At 38.7% G+C, this 16,708-nt stretch overlaps 1 protein-coding gene and 1 long non-coding RNA gene across 4 annotated transcripts; one reads left to right on the forward strand and one right to left on the reverse strand.

Annotated features, from left to right (window-relative positions):
- The first annotated feature begins 83 nt into the window (after positions 1–83).
- Positions 84–15,125, forward strand: LOC139952222 (choline transporter-like protein 1). 3 transcript variants are annotated; one of them, XM_071951284.1, is made up of 18 exons: positions 84–789; positions 5,267–5,351; positions 6,676–6,780; positions 6,992–7,134; positions 7,524–7,751; positions 8,230–8,308; positions 8,784–8,847; positions 9,326–9,487; positions 9,773–9,843; positions 10,917–11,036; positions 11,817–11,945; positions 12,776–12,936; positions 13,239–13,325; positions 13,670–13,785; positions 14,170–14,336; positions 14,612–14,704; positions 14,801–14,893; positions 14,986–15,125. In XM_071951284.1, exons 2-18 carry the CDS (start codon positions 5,310–5,312, stop codon positions 15,079–15,081), a joined length of 1,956 nt encoding a protein of 651 aa, XP_071807385.1. In that variant the 5' UTR covers positions 84–789; positions 5,267–5,309; the 3' UTR covers positions 15,082–15,125. The 3 variants fall into 3 exon arrangements, with proteins under 3 accessions (XP_071807385.1, XP_071807384.1, XP_071807383.1); XM_071951283.1 differs by lacking the exon at positions 84–789 and adding an exon at positions 1,549–1,707; XM_071951282.1 differs by lacking the exons at positions 84–789; positions 5,267–5,351 and adding an exon at positions 6,251–6,508.
- Positions 9,325–12,828, reverse strand: LOC139952226 (uncharacterized). The gene is made up of 2 exons (XR_011787876.1): positions 12,695–12,828; positions 9,325–9,535 (listed from the first exon to the last, which is right to left on the reverse strand). It is a non-coding gene; the product is annotated as an uncharacterized lncRNA (long non-coding RNA).
- Positions 15,126–16,708: the final 1,583 nt, after the last annotated feature.

Consider the following 16,708-nt stretch of genomic DNA (forward strand, 5'->3'; position numbering starts at 1 on the left):
ATTCATAATGCAAGAGATGAGAGAATAAACCAGTCAACCGCTTCGAACTATTAAGGTGATCAAGCTAAACATGTCAAGCTTGGAATTCAAACATAATGCAAAGAGCATGTTAGATGTGGAATTTAGAAATGAATCGAATTCTAAGTTTTATGTAAATCTGTGGTTTCACGATTTTTGTTTATTTCCAATTCTGTTGCATTTACAGCCACTCTATACAAATTCTGTAACGTTCCTTTAAAAGCAATGTTCATTTTTATTAATATTAAAAAGACCAGGTTGCCAGGACTACCATCGATACATTTACAGCCACTCTATACCAATACACGAACTGTGGTCCATATGAGGACATTATTAACAGGTGTTGCTTCGAGCAAAATTGACGACAGCGACTGAACTGTGACTGGTTGATAATAATACCATTGGAATTGGTGTACGATAAACGAACATAATCCTCATTGCAATTACAATTTCCTGAAAATGTAACCATAGCAACGCTGACGCTCTACGCCATGATACCCCACGTAGCAAGCGTACATACACATAACTTGTTGAGTGTATACACTCATGTATAATTCGGTTCCCTGGCAGGAGCGGGGAATGCTATACCACATTAGCATTGGATATTATACCAACATTCGACTCTGAGTTTACCATTGCTTGCCAGTCAGAGGGTGGTCTGTCTGTTTGGTGATTGCGAAACATTTGAACCAGATTTTGTCTATTTTGATGGACATCCCAATGGAAGTCGACGACTAAAAGTGTTGTCACAACCAGAACGATCAACAACAGGTAATATGGGGTTTTTTCTAGGCCTTTCTTGAGACATCAATTCCATGAGAATGCTTACTTAATCAATAATCAGGAACAATGTAAACCTTGGGTTCAAGAAGGTGGTCAAGGTCAACGAAAGACCGTGCATGAAAGTCTCGTCGCAAAATCGTGTCTTAAAATGGGTCTGACAAACAATACAAACACAGTGATTTTTATCTAGGGAGGTATATATCAGTCTGCTTTATAAAATTACAATGTAAAATCGTCATGTGCCCGAAAATGATGTACCTGTCAAAAAATGTATTTCAATGAAAATGAGTGTCTGTACAAATTTGTTCGTGATTTTCTGTCATTCGTTTATAATTTAGTCATTGTATGAAAATGAAAAACATTTTTTTTTTTTACTTTTTCTAGTAAAAACTTTTATACAATTGTAAAAGAGCGTTTCTGCTGTGGCAAAAAGTTGTACTTTCGGTGAGCCAGGGAAAAGGTCGCAAATATCCCTAATGCCATGTAACCTTCTTTCGTAGACACGACGCTACGGTGCTGCCTTTTCGTAGACGAGGCAAACACCTTTCATCTGTGCTTGGAACGCAAATCGCGCCAAGCTAAACAAAACATACCCTTAGTGACGTCACAAGGGAATTATTGGCAAGAGATTGGACCCAATTCTCTCGTTGTTGCATTTCATTCCCCTTGATAGAGAACTGTACTTTAAATGCATGCAAATCTATGAGAACAAGGTTGTCGTTACTGTTACCATAACCGAACGCGCGCGCACCACCTAGATACGGGGAAAATGTACGCTCACACAACACGCGGACATGAAGATCTCCAGCTAGCTCTACTCTTTTGAGACAGCTAGCTTGGAGATTGGAGTTCATAGTGCGCTGTATTGAGCTGTAGGTTTAATGTTACACGCACTGAAGACTTCAGGTGAGTTTTCATCCCTTTTTGTCTCAGAACAACGCAAAATGTTTTAAATTGTGCATACTATTGTATATTTTATACCTTTCCATTGTTTATTGTTAATTTCTTTAATTGCTTGTCATTTTTCGCTTGATTTTGAACTTATTTTTATATCTTGTTGTTTTTGCTGATTATCTAAATTTTTAATGTTTCTCTGTATTAGCGCCATGGAGCATTGTTTTCGATGGATATGGCGCTCTATAAATTTTTACTATTATTAATTATTATTATTATTAAATTGTGTGGTTTATTTAGAGTCCACAGTGGCGGTAAAAGCATACCAAAAGTACTCTCCTCGAGAGTTATTTTGCGTATCGAACTGTTCCATTAAGTTTTGCGCAAATTTGTTGTAATTATTTTAATTATTTTGGTTAACCTCATGTTGGTGAAAGGGTTCTGAGCGGGGGGGGGGGGCTGTCACGCCCCTTCATGTTACGCCACTAGATTTTAAAGCCTATACAAGCCTATCTATCTATGTAACACGGCACTATAATAACCAACCTACAATTTCTGCGTTTAATAACGACACGGGTAAGCCCAGTAGCCACTTAAGAAAGCTATTACAACTGGTGATCCACAGGAATGGGGGGGGGGGGAGGTGACTGTAATGAAATAACAAAGTTGCCATAAACCATGATTTATTTAAAACCATTCTAAGTTATCGCTGGCATTGTCAAATGTTGGACTTGTAGGCAGAAGAGTTATTAGGTAGGAGTAAACCGAACTCGGCACCATTGCCCTGTGCCCTCTTGCAACCCACGCCCCCCCCCCCATATGAGATTGACAACAATGCATGGGGTTCGATATATTAAAGTATGGCCTCCGCTTGACCCCCGCCCCACCTACAATATAAGAAAATAATAATGCACGGCTTCGCCACGGGGAGTTGGGGAACCGTAAACTTAAAGAGGACTTCATACTGCTTTTACTTGTGGTCTGGGCCGGCCCAACATAGACTGTACGCCCAAAAAAAATGGCATTAAGTTTGCATTGTTGTGGCCGGTGTCAGATGCAATTGTGTCCGCCATGCAATACTGTCCGCTCCGGACACTTTTGCATATGCAATCGTGTCCGGGGCTATGCAAAAACCGTCCGGCTGACATGTACATGACTGTGTACATGTATGTGCGTGCGTAAGCGAGCGTGCATGCACTGGACCAACGTATATGCAGCACGAATATTCGCGTATTTAACGATTGCAGCGAATACCCAACGGCCGAACTTTTCACATGTTATTCATGACATGCACTTATTTATAGCTTTAAAAAAATGGCGAACGTGTTCCGTCGACCAAGGGCGTTTAATTTACTGCAGGGACGGCTTTGCACGGGGCAGACACAACTGCATGTGCAGATGTGTCCGGGCGGACACAATTGCATTATGCAGCGGACATTATTTAATACGCAGTAATAATAATTTGGGGGCTAATCGTCCTTACTCGCAGCTAGAGCTAAATTGCGAAGGGCGCATTCAGCTGCCAGCCACATCAACCCATTATGACCACGGAGCACAGCCAAGATCGAAAGTGTTTGATTTTTTGTCCTCTGGATAGTCCTCTGGATAGTATTGCATAGAGGACATAATTGCATGCGACACGGTGTCCAACTGCATATGCAATAATGTCCTCCTGATAGTCGACCAAGGGCGTTTAATTTACTGCAAGGTCGGTTTTGAACGGGGCGGACACAACTGCATATGAAAATGTGTCCGGGCGGACACAATTGCATTATGCAGCAGCGTCCGGGCGGACACGATTGCATATGCAAAACCATCCGGCGGGCATTATTGCATATGCAATAATGTCCTCCGGATAGTATTGCAAAGGGGACATAATTGCATGCGACACCGTGTTTGACTCAATATTTGGCGTAGAGGGGGTAAGCTCAAGCTTTGTAATATAATTACTTGTGATTTTTTGCTTGTAATTTTTGCTGATTTAACAAAAAATGGGTGTTCCTTGCTGTTAATGTGCGTATCTGTAGGTTTTGTTTTCAATGTTTTTATGTAAGCGCCATGGGGCATTGTAATTTCGATGGGTATGGCGCTATATATGTGAACTATTATTATTTCTTATAAACAGCGAAGCTGACCTAAATGTTACCGAAAGTGGTGGGTTGTTATTCTTTTTTGTAAGGGTTGTTAAACAGACCCTCTGGCTTGGTAGTGCTTGGTTCTGAAGTTAAAACAGTAAAATTAGCATTCCGTTGTATTAGCTCTCGTGGTTGCTTTAAATACACAATTAATAAATAATTATAGAAATATATAATGTCGTTTCCATGTCAACTTGGCTCACGCCCCATCGATTTCCTTCACGTATTATGTTTTACCGAATGTTCACACAGCCATAGATATACAAGAGGCACATTTTTGGTCTGATGATTTAGGAAACAACTGCGTATAAAATGTGTATCGTTCTGTTTGCTTATAACATGCATTAATGCTTCCATTAATTTCCAAAAGGCATCATTCTAGAGAAATAACAGCCATAAAGCACCGCTGGTATTGAATGAAATTACAAACAAATTTGTATTAACAAATTGGCCTACCTTTCTATCACTGAGCCAACACTGCAGAAACAGTCTGTGAATTTTTGTGAAAATAACCTTCGAAAATTATGAAGATGGTTTTGGTTTGGTTTACTGATTTCTCGATTCCAAAATGCATGACAATTTAGCAACAACAATAAGCAAAACTAAGCATGAGACCATTTGCAATATAACATAGATAATGTCTGGTGATTTTTATCTGGTATCACTTTATGTTTTTGCTTAAACACTCTCAACATTAAGGCCAAAGTCACTCTCTTCCAAAACAGACGCTTTTCAGAAAAATAATTTAGATCTAAAAGTAAGAGTTTCAGTAAATTTCACTCGTTTGATTTCTCCTAATAAGTATGATTAATAATCACTATTATTAATAAGAATCTAGCAGGTGTTTTTATTGTCCACAGACACTATGTAACAAAACATCAGCAGGCTGAACCAATCAGTCGATAAATGCAAAACAAGTACAATGTGTTATATCAGACAAAAACATTTTGCAAAACCGGCAACAAGCTTCCAAAGTGGCTACAAGTAGGATGGTGATCTATAGTAATTATTATAGTATAGATGTTAGATAGGGGCCTACTATGGACAGACCAATATTTCCGAAATTCATGCTCATTGATGGCATCAAATTGGCAGAACGTTGTGGCTATAGCAGGGCGTAGTGACACAGTCTGAGACACGGTGGGGGAACCTCTACCTCTTGGGCTAAATAGACATAGCGACATTTTCTGATTAAGGGTGTAGGCACTCCAACCTCTACCTATTTGGCTAAAGATACATAATGACATTTTCCAAGGCAGGGTGGGGACGCTCCTGTCTGGTTGGTTAAAGTGACGTGGTGCTCTTTACAGTCTGGTTGTGTTTTTTAACCTCGTTGATGAGAACTGCAGCAAACGATGCGTGTTCAAATTGCCCTTATCATCAATAGCATTGTTGACAATTTCTGAGCGTACTTATGTATTTTCATTTGTCATTAGGTCCAGCACAATAATGTCACGTGCCTAGAGACAAGAAACCATTATGGGATGTTGCAGTGGTGACAACCGGGTGAAACCATTCAAGGTAAAGGTGGAGAATAGTTTGATCACTGAAATTATGTTGACGTCACTAAGAGAATGATTTAAGGTGCCCAACTAATTATGCACAAAACAACATAAGTTACTTAACATCCCTGAAAGGAAGACGCCCAATATTAGTTTCACACCTTTCTTAATATGACGTCACTGGCGGTGTTTTCGTATTGAGAATAAAGGGGTCTTCCAGAGTTTTGGCCATAAGAAGTTTTTTTTAAAGCCATTGGACACTTTTTTGGTACATATTTTTTTTTTTTAAGTTTACAGATTTACAAATAACTTACAGGGTTTACAGAAGGTACTGGTGAAAGACTTCTCTTGAAATCTTATTCCATGAAATGCTATACTTTTTGAAAAAACATTAAAACAATATCGATTCTCGATATCGAGAACTAGTGATTTATTTTAAACACATGTCATGACACGGCGAAACGCGCGAAAACAATAAGGGTGGGTTTTCTCGTTATTTTCTCCCGACTCCGATGACCGATTGAGCCTAAATTTTCACAGATTTGTTATTTTTTAAAGTTGTGACACACGAAGTGTGGGCCTTTGACATTACTGTTTACCGAAAGTGTCCACTGGCCTTAAGATGAAATTTGTATTTTTTTGTGGGTTTTTTTGACACAAACTTTGTAGTAGTCGGCAGCAGCAAAAGCTTTGTGACGCAATAATTGCAAAAATAGACCTCTCGCATTGGCTGAGATCAAACAATGAAAACGTGCACGCTTGTACGCTCCGCGCACTACTCTCAGCCAATGATAGGCCTTCATTTACCTCAGTGGGGCGTTGGTTTGGTCTTGTTACGTCACTTCTGACGTCACAATTTAAAATACGCTCACAACTACGTACGTTTGTTTGACTGTTTCCAAAACGTGGGGCGTGTGTTCTATTTTCAACGCACGCGAGTGCCAAAAATCGGCAACAAACATCACACATCGTGTAGGCTACTGGCTACATTCCACATTCGAGTGGCAGGCACCTCATCAAAAGATAGTTGCAAATTGGGAAGGGCCCCCTAGCGGCCGTCGTGTAATCTCTTATTTCCAGTTTACCGGTCCTTCTCAGGAGGGCCGTGTACAGGGAAGTTAAAATACCGCCATGGCGATATCTATTGATGAACGCAACGGAGAAAGGCCAGCTGAGGTCAGTCGGACTATTTAACGGACTTTCAACAGTTTGTGTAATCGTTAAAATTATAGTTTTTCTGTAGATATTGTTCTATGATATTCCATCACGTACATATAGCTTTTTGTTTCTTTGACACGTTTTCACGTCATTACTGTTTTCTACCCATATAACTCTCTAACCAGACTGATGACGTTGACGTTGAAGATGGTTTTGATGGACCCCTTGCCGACCGTAGCTGTCGTGACGTCATTTGTCTCATTATCTTCCTCCTGTTCTGGGTTGGAATGGTGAGTATAGGAGGCTTGCTCACATAGCCTCATATGTGCAGTACCCCCTTTTGCCCACCCATCCTCAGATAATTAGTATCTATAAAATCCACATATTTTGTATGTCTTATTTCGAGAAGTGTGATATGAATCAATATTGAATTGAATTGAAACACCTCTTTTTGACCACTATTATGGGTGAATTGAAACACCTCTTTTTGACCACTATTAGGGTTATGTAGCTGTGGTGTCAATCCGCGATGGCCAACCAGAACGGCTTATCTTTGGTGCCGATAGCTTCGGGAACGTTTGTGGCCGACAAAACCAGCACATTGACGGGGTTCGGCTCTCCGGGACAGACCTTACTGACAAACCGTAAGAATGTTATCCTCATTAACAACACGAACGTGCACGGAAGTATACCGACTCTTCTTTTTTTTAGGTAGACGTTCTTGTGATGTACATAGATGGTACAAAATTTTGTCCGTCCTGAAAACATGACGTCACACGAGTATTTGCACAAAAATGAAAGTCCTCTAGCAAAGAATGTGCTAAGCCCCTACCTACTGCGCAGCCGCAACCAGCAACAGTCGCAGCAACCCTTTTGGTGCTTAACCGAGATATATATCAGAATGCCATCAAATAAATTGCAGCAAAGGAAGTTTGTATTATTGGTGCTAAATATGGAGTCCTAGACCAAATGTTATGTGAAGTTTTGTGTGAGTCGGTTTTAAAATTAAAAGCATGTGTACCTTACCCCTCAGCTTCGTGTTCATGTTCAACTCGGATGCCATCAAAAATCCACTCAAACCGGGGAAAACAATTTGCGTCTCAGCATGCCCTGAAACTACGCTCCTCTTCATGAGTGACGTCATCGAACTAGCAAGGAATCGCTCCATCTTCCTGTGTGAATACAACGTCACAATAGATGATTATGATACGGCAGAGCAAGGAGATAATGCACCATGCCCAAATACACCTGTTCTTGCCAGGTAATACAATGGACTTAAAACCTTGTCATTTTATATATTTTTTAATTACCCTTACTTCTAAGTGTCAGTTTTAAGAAAATCTTAAGATTCAGTTTGAAGTATGAACCATGTGATCGAAACAAGTAAAATGAACTCTCGTCTTCTTCGTACTTGTTCATTTTGCCATTGATACAAGAAAACAAGAAAAGGCAGTCAAAAAAAGATAAATATGTTGTGATGCAAAGAAATTTCAAGTTGAAAGCGCCCTCATGCGGTCAAAAGTACGAGCAACATTGAACAAAGGTTAAATTTCTGTGTTCTAAAGAAACTACACAACAATGCAAAGATGAAAGATGCACAGGATGATTTTGAAGTACCAGACTATCAATACTCTTATCCAACGATGTATGCAGCATGTGAAATACAAGGGGGTTATTGTGGGTGTTTATCTTTCAATCATCCGCTATAAAGGTATATTATTTTGATGATTTGTCCACAGTGTCCCAATCTTGAATCGCTGCATTCCATCTGCAGCTATAAGCATTGCATCCTCCATGATTGATACAGACTGGCTAAAGGTAAGTCACTTCGATTAACATTTAGTTTGATTACATGTCGTAGATATTTTGAAAACTCAGCCCTTCCCTTGGCCTTGGTGCCCTTTAAAAGTTTCCCATTGACTTTCAGATTTTCCAATGGAAGTGCCCTTTTCAAAATGCGCTCTCTCCATAGTGCGCCCTCTATAGTTCTTATACATAATAACGCAATAGCTCTCCCAAAGATGAAATTCCTGGCCTGATAAACCACTCCACTATTAAATTGTCATTAATTACGGTTTAGATTCATTCCTTTTTGTTTTGATTATTGTTAGGACAATATCCTTCCCGCGGTAACCCCCTCTTGTAATATAAAGTGGGCCACATCGAATGCATTATGAAATTAACAACAGATGTTCTCATAAACTACTGAATGCATGAAAATAAAAGAATATCAAAATTTGAATTATAACTTCTATCAGACAATTATAAACTTTCCTTAACTTTTTGCCACCAGAGAGCGGCCACTGACGTTGAGAACTCTTGGCGTGAGATACTCTACCTTTGTGCAATTTCTTTCGGTAAAAATGAAAATGTAGAGGACTTTACTCCTATTTAGTGATCTAGTAACCTTTTATTTAAGTTTTTCTTAAAATAACTGCATTTCTAGAGCAAATGCAACAAGTGTTCTTTAGTATCGCTTTTGTTTTCAATAATGCAATAACTTTTAGCAATTGTATTCTGATAAAACATCGGGGCAACCAAAGGTGGGAAGCTAGCCATTTCAATGACTGACGAAAGATATACATTGGAAATAAGTATCACTGAAGAAACTTTGTATAATATTGGTCAAAAGAGTTCCAAACATTGGTTTAAAGAAAACTTTAATTGATGTAATATTGGTTTCCTGTTTGATGAGCATTTTAATGATAAAAATTATTTTAAATTGTACGAATTGTATGTTTATTGCAACCACGGTGTGAATGAGTTAATCTTATAAAAAAATAAAGAAATACTACTTCTTGAACACCTTTGTTTCTTGTTTACTTGACAAAACAGGTCTATCCTTGGTGGTGCTAGTCCTGCTACGATTCTTTGCCGGGGTTCTTATATGGACGGTAGTATGTGGTTTCATAGTAGGAAGTCTTGGGGGATCAGGATATCTGTGGTACCTATGGTGGCTTGAGAACGCTATACTACAGACATATCTGCCATCGGATCGTAAGTTTGAAATATTGGAGGTTGGAGTCAGTGCTGGTTGTATTGTTCCTGTATAATAAAATAGCAAAATACTGACTGTAACAATACGGCACCAGACTAGTTTCACCAACATCCTATTTTGGTTAATTGACTCAACGTGCAGTGCCCAATTTCATAAATCTTTAAAAATAAGCAGAAAATACTGCTTGACAATTTCTTTGGTCATAAAAAATTGAGTGGGACACCAGTTACCAGCAATGAAAACTTAATGTATAAACTTGTTGTTGTTTTTCTTATCTTTCAAAGCTACTAAAGATGAACAAGAACATACAGTGAAAACCATGCTGATTTATGCGGGGGTAGCTAGTGGAGTGACGGTAAGGGTTACTGGATTTGTGTATGTAGTTTACTGTAGTGTTGTCTGTAGTTCACAACAGTTTTATCCAGTGAATTCGAACAATTCAAGGCCCATCGTAAAAAAGCCGTTTAGAAGAAAATACTGCTTGACAAATTTCTTTGCAAAGCAAAAATTGAATAGGTGTCGCATGCAACTATGTCCTCTATGAAATACTATCCGGAGGACGTTATTGCATATACATAACTGTCCGCCGGACGGTTTTGCATATGCAATCTTGTCCGCCCGGACGCTGCTACATAATGCAATTGTGTCCGCCCGGACACATTTGCATATGCAGTTGTGTCCGCCCCGTGCAAAACCGACCTTGCAGTAAATTTAACGCCATTGGTCGACGGTATATAAAAGCTGTAAGTGCATGTCATGAATTACGTGTGAAATGTTCGGCCGTTGGGTATTCGCTGCCATCGTTAAATACGCGAATATTCATGCTGCATGTCTGTAGGTTCAGTGCATACACGCTCGCTTACGTGCGCAGCACGTACATGTACGGTTTTTGCATAGCCCCGGACACGATTGCATATGCAAAATTTTCCGGAGCGGACAGTATTGCATGGCGGACACAGTTGCATCTGACATGGGCACCAATGCAGTCACAACTAAATAAACCTTAATTTGGGCTGGCTACCTGTTTCTGTCAAGCAAATCTTTTCTATGCTTAGCAATTTTTGTGCTTACACAGCCTTGATGAATCGGCCCTGGGCCCAATTTCATAGAGCTGCTTAAGCAAAATTTGTTGCTTAAGCAAAAATTTTTGCTTAAGCAAAAATTTCATTGCTTAGTAAAGTCAGATTACCGGCCAAGACTCCACTCAATTGTAATGCTAAGTAAACAACAGCTTAATACTAGTCATAAGCAATGTATATGGCAGGAAATTTTTGCCAGTAACATGTGTAAAATAAGCGAGCTATTTTCGTGCTTAAGCAAATTTTTTGCTTAAGCAGCTTCATGAAATTGGCCCCTGGTCTCAAACCCACCAGCGTAACCTTTATCTATAAGTTTAAATCATTTGTAATGACTGGATTGAATTTCCAGGTCATTCTTCTCTTGGTTCTCCTCGTCATGCGCAAACGGATTGCCCTAGTGGTGGCGCTATTCAAGGAGGCAGGCAGGGCGGTAGCATCTATGCCATTCCTTCTCCTTCAACCAGTATGGGTAAGTCACTACATTATGGGTGGCGGGGTTTTTTTCCAGGACGAACGTGGGTAATTATCTGCACACGTTCGTCCTGGAAAAAAAACGCCACACGACGGGGTCGACCCAGGGAAGCTAAACGAACGCACCCTATGTTTGTTATCTTTTAGAGACACGGGACACCTTAGGTAATTGTCAAAGGCCAGTCGTCTCACTTAATATATCTCACATAATTAACAAAATAACAAAATGTGAAAGTTTGAACTCAATAATGATCGTCGAAGTCGCGATATAATAATGGAAGAAAAACACCCTTGTATCACAAAGTCGTGTGCTTTCAGATGCTTGATTTCGGTACATCAATACCTAATTCTTAGGTCTCGAAATCAAATTCAAATATTTTCGTGGACAAATTTCGTTCTCGAAAGCTACGTTACTTCAGAGAGAGCAGTTTTGAACTATGTTTTATACTATCAACAGCTCTCCATTGATTGTAACCAAGTAAGTTTTTATGCTAAACATTAGTTTGAGTAAGGCGAAACAATAAAAAAAATGTGAAATTATTATATTGCATATTATTTTGATTTAGTTGTTATTTATTTTTGTTTACACTTGTAAACATACACCACGATTGTTCATGACAAAACAGATCAATCATGACAAAACAAGTCTCAAAGTAAGCCTAAACAAAATTATGCGTTCAAAGTTTTTGTTGGAAAATGCGAAGAGCAAAAATTGTCCAGCATTTTGTTGTAATTTTCATGACAATATTAAAAACTTGTTTTTCTCTTATTTATACAGACCCTCCTAGCCCTAGCTGTTTTGATTGCCTATTGGGGCTTCGTATACCTGTATCTCGTCACTGCCGGTCATCCTGAACTCGACAAAGAAACTGGATACGCTACTTACAAGTCGGATCAACTTGCCCCGGTGAACTTTTAACTGAATTCTGTTTTCAGATTCTTTTGACTGTTGATTTCTTGTAAAAATCGGTTCGTTGGTCATTTTGATTGGGTAAATACAGAAGTTGTCATTGAAAGACAAAAAATAACATCAAAATGAAGGGTAAACATTAATTAGTATAAACCTTCGTATGACATTATTCCAACTGCCAACGAATTGTTTGAACACTATTAAATAAATAAAAGAAGGTTTTAGTGTTTAATACAACGCAAAACTGAAAAGTTGTTCACAGGGAAACTGGATTCTAACACAGTTGCGCTGAATGGATTTGAACGCAAAGAGCAACAGTGGGTGCGTTCGATTAGCTTCCCCGGGTCGACCCCGGTGTGTGGCGTTTTCTTTTTCCAGGACGAACGTGTGCAGAGAATTACCCACGTTCGTCCTGGAAAAAAAAAACGCCACACACCGGGGTCGACCCAGGGAAGCTAAACGAACGCACCCAACGTTCCTACGAAGCAGACCAATGACCCGTGGAATGTCCTATTGTTATTCCTTGACATGGGATCGAGTTGTGTCCATTGTTGCGGGGTCAAGCTTATTGTTGAAGCAGTACTTACTTACAGTTACAACGGTATTCAGGAATGTACTTATGGTACTACAGTGCGATTTGACACATTGCATGTCTTCAAACATGTCTTGTCCACGCCAGATGTGAATTTAGTTATTGTCAATCACAACTAGGATCCACAACTACACTATGATAAAATCTTACTTACCTATATAATGAACCATGACAATGGCACTCCTTTCTCTGTGTTCTCCATGGTTCAACTCGTCCTCTTCCTCCTTACATACAGTACATGTGGTGGTACCATCTCTTTGGGTTGCTCTGGGGATCTCAATTCCTCTTGGCCTGTCAACAATGTGCCATAGCGGGCGCTGTGGCAGCCTGGTTCTTTGCTCGTGACAAAAGTCAACTCAACTGGCCTATAATGAAATCAGTGCAACGAATTATCAGGTTAGCTTTTTGTTTTATCGAGGGCTTGTAATTTTTGAAATCGGGGGATTGGCAATTCTCCCTTTTTACCATGTATTTTAAAAGAGAATGTTTATGTACTATCGATCGTAATAAACTTATATTTTTTGTCGGCTTTTATTTTTTTATTTTTTTACTTAAGGGGGGTGGGCACTTTTCATCTATAAGAATTTCACAAAACATTGTGTTGTGATGTGTCTTTATCTCCTCAATTCTTAGTGTGTTTTGTATGACCTTATTTGACTGTTTAACACTGATGACGTTGATATGTTTATTATTGGCAGATATCATATTGGATCTTTAGCATTTGGATCTTTCATCATCGCTGTTGTCATGATGGCTCGTATTATCCTGGGCTACATTCAATCAAGGTATGATATAGTTGTGGCTCCTCCTTTGTTTGTTAACAAAATGGAGTTTCGAAAGTTGAAATACTTTTCTAAAAGAAAAAGTAGAAAATGTATATCTTTATAATTATCATTATGTAAACTGTACACGCTGAATAATGTTGTCACAGTATCTTTGCATAAAGGTGGCGGTTTTAAACTAGAGATACAATTTCCAGAGTTTTATAACTAACAACCGTTGTTTTTGAACATTTAAATTTCTTTTGCCACTATTTTCTTCCTGAAGAAGTATAATTATCATAACTTCTCTTCTTAAAGATGTTGAAGAACATCCCATATTTGTATCCCTTTTTTTCTTTTTCTAACAGACTCCGTCACTCACAGAGTGACATAGTGGCCTACATAATTAAATGCCTACAGTGTTGCCTTTGGCTCTTCGAGAAAGTTCTCCGCTTCATCAACAGGAACGCATACATTGAAATCGGTAAGATCTCGCAGGTGCACAGACTACTTTGGAAACTAACCTATAAAATAGTTTATGCATTCGAGTTAGACTGATGAATGCTTATGTCTACCTTGCATCTCCAGTTACTTGAAAACGAGATGGAAGTAGAAACTGAACGTTTGAGCCGCTGTTTAAGAATAGCTCACACCAAACGCCCCCATTGCTCTTCGGGGTGATCTTCCGGACAGCTTGTCCTTAAATGACTTGCATGAAGTGTGGGAACGATGGGCGATAGCGTTGGGAACGAAGTTGACTCTGTGTTTTAGCACTTTAACAAACGAACCCAAAACTCATGAAATAAGAAATCTATAATGGTGCAATATATTAATGTATACTTTATGTTTCATATTTATTAACATTCAGCAATCTACGGATATGGTTTTTGTAAGGCGGCACAGAAGGCGTTCTCCCTGCTCGTTGCTAACGTATTGCGTGTCGCTGCCATCAACTCCGTGGGTGATTTCGTTCTTCTTCTCGGCAAGGCAGTCGTTGTCGCCGTGGTTGTTGTCATTGGTATGCAGTTCTTCAAGGTAATTCAGTATTTCAAGAGCATGACAGAGACACCAAGATTGAATACATGCACAAAAGGAAGCAGTGTGTACAAGGCTATCATATGTGCACAATATTTTCTACAGTCATTTTAAAACTGTGTTTTGCCATTTCATAAACAAAATATAACACAAGTGTCAATCAATAAGCACCGAGTCTCTATCGACAAATTTCAACATTTCGAAACTCTTCAAGGGCTGCAGAGTTTAATGAAGGACAAAATTAACATGATGTTGAAATTGTTTATGTTTTACAGGACAAGCCGGACATACACTACGAGTTTGTACCGCTCACACTGGCCGCCATTTTTGCCTTTCTTCTCAGCCACATCTTTCTGTCAGTTTATGAGGTAATGTTCTAGAAATGTTGTTATGTGAAGTATGGAATTGAATAACAGTTTGGATTGAGTTTGACAATGACTTTCTCAATGGTTTATTTTTCCTAGATGGCGATTGACACGCTGTTCCTCTGTTTCTGCGAAGACTGTGAACGAAATGACGGCATCTCCAAGCCGTATTTCATGAGCAAAAATCTCATGGTAAGGGAAACACCATTGTGTGGCAATTTAAAAATAAATTTCCAATAATCTATCTCTTTTTAATGTTGATTTCTGCTCTCTTTTTATTTTAGAGTTTTGTTGACAACGCAAAGAAAGCACAGGATGCTAAAGACTTAAAGAGACAAGCAAAACGAGCGGCCGTGCAGACCGCTGCAGCGGTCATGTAGTCTACTCTCAGTCAACAACATGTGTCGACAAATGACCGATCCGTTTACGAAACACTTTTCAACTAACGAAAATGTTGCTATCCGTGTTCCATTTTCCACTTTTCTTTTAAATTTCGGCTTAAAAGGTACCACACACTTCCGTTATAGCTCTTGTGACTATTTCCATTTGTTATTAAAAGTAATTGGACTTTAGTGGATCCAATGTAGCAGTAGCCTTGTTACCATATTCCATTGATCGCGGAAGCATGGACAAGCTCAAAATTACGTAAAATAACTGCAGTTGATCTCTTTGCTGCCACCATCGATAATGACAAAGTTTTTGACAATAATTGTATTTTCTAAGTAGGCCTATTACTCCATACATAATTTTCGAGAATTAATAAAAATGTATAATGCATATAATTATTTATATACAAACAGACTAGTTGGCTTAATTTCTTTGCAATTAATTGCTATAAAATTAATTATATATTTTAAGTTTTCCAATTGGAAAATAACAAACTATTATTGTTTATTTTTCAAAGTGTGAAACTCCACCGACTCGATTTGTCATTAGGTTATCGATAGTCAAAACGAATGCTTACCAAAATCTAAACTCTTCTTCAATTGTTAAAAAAAAGTATTCAATATTGTGCTCATTTGCTTAAGCTGTTTTGTTTAAAACGTATCAAAGACAAAATGTAACAGAAATTATTGCTGACTAGAGAGAAGTTTATTTGGACAGCTGTTTTTCTGTACACTTTTATTACTTTGTTAACCACTGTCAATGCAGCATTACATTATGGCTGAAAACTTAAATAATTATTTCAAGTGCTCTTATTAAAATCATGTCTCATGATCTACATACATTTTCTTCCTAAAATGCATTTTTGTAAATATTCTTTATTTCTAAAAACAAAAGGGTGATGATAGTACTGTGGTTGTTGGATTCGACCGAGGGCTTTTTAAGATGGCAATGAATGGTACATTTGATAATATAAAAGAGAATAACGTCTCTTTGAAAAATGTTTAAACAAAATGTTTTTACAATCTCATGCACCGATGCGCTTGAAAACAACAGCCCCTCAGAAACAGAAAACTATTATGGACATGATCTCAGCAATTATTATTTACTTTTGGCAGACTAAAATTTGTTATTTCAAATTCAATTAATCGATGACAAAGGGGATACAGGAATTAGTAAGTCTTCACACGGGCAATGACGCACTAAGTGTACCGTGTTTATCTACAAGACCCTCCTCTGAGGACGAGGCGGAAGCCAGGTCAACTACCTCCATATCACTCGCTACACGTGAATAACCAGCCTCAGTTAAGACATTGTCTCCAGTGGTCTGGTAGTCAAGATTCTCTGGATTTGGTGTCACTTCCTCAATGCGGCCTGTCCATGCTTCAGAATGATGCCTCGTTGTATTGCCTGTGTTGCTTAAAGATATTGTATCTGCGTCATTTTTCACACCTTTACTAAACGGCATTTCAAAGTTTGTCATCGGATGAGTCTCGTTCTCCAAGTTGATTAGACAATGCAGCCTGCTCCTACCTGCAAAAAACAAGTGGTCTCTGCAAGCTGTACTGCCCTCAACGTCTCCATTCGATAAAGATTTTACTTTAGTTTCTGTGTCATTATTGG

The sequence above is a fragment of the Asterias amurensis genome, chromosome 20, assembly GCF_032118995.1.
Source record: "Asterias amurensis chromosome 20, ASM3211899v1".
NCBI classification, from domain to species: Eukaryota; Metazoa; Echinodermata; class Asteroidea; order Forcipulatida; family Asteriidae; genus Asterias; species Asterias amurensis.